General features: G+C 39.5%; 1 protein-coding gene across 1 annotated transcript in view; it reads right to left on the bottom strand.

Moving 5' to 3' along the window:
* The window catches only part of agfg1a (ArfGAP with FG repeats 1a), a gene marked incomplete at its 3' end in the record, with an annotated part of 17940 nt that overhangs the window by 6056 nt on the left and 8188 nt on the right, over positions 1-3696 (bottom strand). The window contains exons 4-7 of the mRNA XM_013915469.1: positions 3488-3653; positions 2526-2688; positions 1403-1522; positions 336-368 (exon numbers count right to left, since the gene is read on the bottom strand). Of these exons, the coding sequence (XP_013770923.1) occupies positions 336-368; positions 1403-1522; positions 2526-2688; positions 3488-3653 (482 nt within the window). The remainder of the gene's footprint in view (positions 1-335; positions 369-1402; positions 1523-2525; positions 2689-3487; positions 3654-3696) is intronic.

Consider the following 3696-nt stretch of genomic DNA (forward strand, 5'->3'; position numbering starts at 1 on the left):
TCCTCTTATCATCTCTTTTCATGTTGCCTTGTTGGATTTTTATACACTTTGGTCTATTTTGCACAGTAGGTCATATTAATCATTGCAACAATCAAAGATTAGTAGACTTATGTTTAACCACTGAGCTTTATCAGCTGTTAATTTTAGTATAAATGGACCAAAAAAAAACAACAACACAGTGAGACACACACACACACACACAACACCCAAAGAGAGGATTGGGATCACAATGACTACACATACAAGATGGGTGAGAGAGTGAAAGCTGTTATGAGGGCAAGCGCAGAGAGACTTACTGTGTGAACACTGGAGAGGCAGAGCAGTGGCAAACTCACCCATACTGCGGCTGGATGAGAGCACAGTGAACGCTTGCAGCCACAAATCAAAGAGGGAGGCAGAAATGGGGTAATGAGCAATGTAAGATGGCAGAGAAATCAAAGAAAAGATGTCAGGTAACCCAGAGGTAAACATTATGAAGTGCTAAATCAAAGCAAATCAAATACTGCTAAAGCAAAGGATAAAAAAACAAAAACAAAACAAAAAAAACAAAACCAAAAACAAGTAAGACAGATTTGACAGCTGAAGGCAGACAGTGCAAGGCAGTCAGTATCTGTGAGAAAGTCACTTAAAAATGTTTCCAATAAAAATAAACACTAAGGAGGCTGCTTCACACAGAGTCAATATGCACCTCCAGCAGAGGGCACTGTAGTACACAACATTTTTCTGACAGGAAGTGAAATTTGTGGCAGTAACTACTGTTCAAATAAGAGTATGTGACTTATGAGTCAAAGTGCTGAAAATAAGCCAGAGGATGTGTCAATAAGCTGCCAATGTATTTTTGAAACACTGTAGGAGAGAGAGAGAGAGAAAAAGCTTTGGCTAACAACGCATGTATTGATTAGCGCTCATCTATTGCACAACACCAGCATTAATTTAGAACCTCAAAAGTACACAAAAATTTTAGTTTCTCAGACATGTGGCTAAGCTGTATGAAGCTTGTGTATGCCCAAAGCAAAGTTTACAGTAAATGTCTCTAGTGAGGTACAGTGGATAATCTCCTGAACACAGTACTTCACGTCTTAGTCTCTTTTACTCTCTTTTAAACAGGATCATCTGAAAACCGTACAACTCTCTGGTGTAAAGAAATGTTTACATTTGAACAAAAAAAATGAATGAACACTACACATATGTAAAGGTTTGGGAACAGAGGTGATACAACAGTTTAAATAAACCAACAAATGATGATGTGAGAGAAATTTTGACTACCATTGAGGTGTGTGTGTGACTAAATTTTTTGTCTATGTAAATTTTTACATGTCTGCCTGTGTACATAAAGCAAACCTGTTCCTCTGTCTTATTGATTTAGTTGTGTTATTTGTCCAGTAAAACCAGCTTGCTCTACCTGTATTTGGGGGTTGAAATGGTGCTTGGGGTGCAGAGGGAAAACCACCTGTCGACCCAGAAGTGTTCCCGAATGCATCAAAATTAGCAAAGTCTGTCTCTCCTTTGGTATTCTGTGCCACTTGAAGTTGTGTAGAGGTGTTGTACAGACAAACAGATGGAGGAAAAAAAAAGTGAGGGGAAAAAAATGGATTAATGAATGAATGCATACAATATCCAAAGACATGAATGACTGCAAAGCAAATACAATGGGTTAAACACTACTAATAAAATACAATGGGTGATGTGTTAAATGTGAGGAATAATCAGAGTAGTAGAGCAGTGCAACTTAAAATGCGTAGCAGCTTATATACCTCGACATTCACTATTTCCCAGTAACACCCAAGAGTCCTTCATGTGCACACCCAAATATAAAGCAGGACTTGTGTGCTTAGCACTACACACATCATTAATTTTAACACACCTGTGTGCATGTTTGTTAGGTGTGTTAACGCCACTTTAGTTCTTGCATTAAGGATGAATCTTAAAGGCTCTGAGGGAGAAATGAGAGGACATTATCCTCAATTGAAAGCAAATGCTAACAGCCACATGTTACAAGTATTAGTAACCATGGCAATTTGTCTGTCTGATGCAATTTTATAATATATTTTGATACAATCCAAGAGCACATCATGACTCCTGATGTATAGCAAATTCACATCTTCTCCAAACTGGTGGCATCCTGATCCCATCTAATGTAGTAAATACACCACCTCTGGAGAAGTGCCCACCCCACATCCAATATCTATAAACGCAGTTATTTATTGGTAAGAGATTGGTAATTGGGGCTTTTTTTTTGTTGTTTATTGTGGATTATGTGTGCTGAGGACTTCTATCTTCATGTACATTGTACATGCCCAAGGAAATGAGATACTGGTGTGACCTTCTTGAAAAGGCAGTTTAACCAACTCTAGTTGGGATCTCCATCAGAGACAACTTGCTGGCTAAGCTATGCCATGCACATTTCAATAGTGAAACTTGAAAACACTGGTTGAAGCAAACCTTGCCTACAAGTGTTTTAAAGTGGCAACTACATTACTTGCTCATGTTTTTGTTAGTTGCAGTGTTATTGGTCTGTTGCTTACTTGTGTGGCTGTTGAAGTGTGCAAAGTTAGCAAAACTGGAGCTGGCGCCTGCATTCATGTTGGGCGGGGCAGCAAAGATGTCACCACCCAAGTCACTGAGGAGGTCATATTTCTTGTCATGGAGCTGCTGCTGCTGGGTTTGTCCACGGCTCACTACAGGAGACTGGTGACGACAAGAGATGCATTTGAAAAAAATTTAATAAATAACTAAACCGGTATAAATGAGCTCCTAAACAGCCTTCATGCAAATTAATAAAGAGGAGATAATAGGCCACGTGAAAAAACAGACTGTGGTGACACTGTCTCATTAGTGATGAAAGATGAACCTTATCTCAGTGGGCAAATTTGGTCATTTATCATAAACAAGATGAATATGCTTTTGTCTTTAAAGACATGGCTTCTTAATACTGCTGTGAAACAATTCACAGTCTAATCCTGGACTGCACCTGTTGTCAATAAATCTGTCATTGCATTTGTGCGAAGAGTCGTTATTTTCTTTGTATCTATGAGATACTTTTTAATTAGCAAATCACTTAGCAAATTAAGTCCAATGTAAACATGTCAGTAAAGCATTTAGGGATGTGTGTGTAAATGGATTACTAAGTAACTGTGGTAGTGTTGAACCACAGAGCATTCAGCAAAGTAAACAAGGTCATCAACTGGTAGCATTCTTTCCGCTAAAGCCCATCATAAGGTTTCATTTTAACATCGGCAACAACGCTGAGTGTTAACTGTCGATTGATAACCCAGTTCAAAGCTGAAAGTGTAACAGCGTAAATATTCACACCATTGTAAAGACCAACCTGAGGGGAGAATATGTAGTAACAACTACATATTCTCCCCTCAACCCTGCTAGGTGTGGCATATATGGCACACTGAACAAGAACCGGTTTATGCTGTCCAACATATGTGTTAATCATATGATGACTTGTGTGCATGTGTGTACACTATGTAAGTCTCACCTGATTTGGTGGGGTGTGCTTGTTGAGGTGTAGAGACGGTGCTGACTCCCCCAGCAGGGACTTGAGTGGTCTAACCTCTGGGGTGCTGCTGGTGCTGCTGTTTGAGGAGCCAGAGATGGAAGCATGGACTGACGCCACTACCTTGGCCTGCTCAGGAGGCACGTACCTTGGAAGCAATCAACAATTTATGCATTACTTACACTAAAAAA

This window comes from Pundamilia nyererei, unplaced genomic scaffold (assembly GCF_000239375.1).
Source record: "Pundamilia nyererei isolate P.nyererei 1_Seehausen unplaced genomic scaffold, PunNye1.0 scaffold00308, whole genome shotgun sequence".
NCBI classification, from domain to species: domain Eukaryota; kingdom Metazoa; phylum Chordata; class Actinopteri; order Cichliformes; family Cichlidae; genus Pundamilia; species Pundamilia nyererei.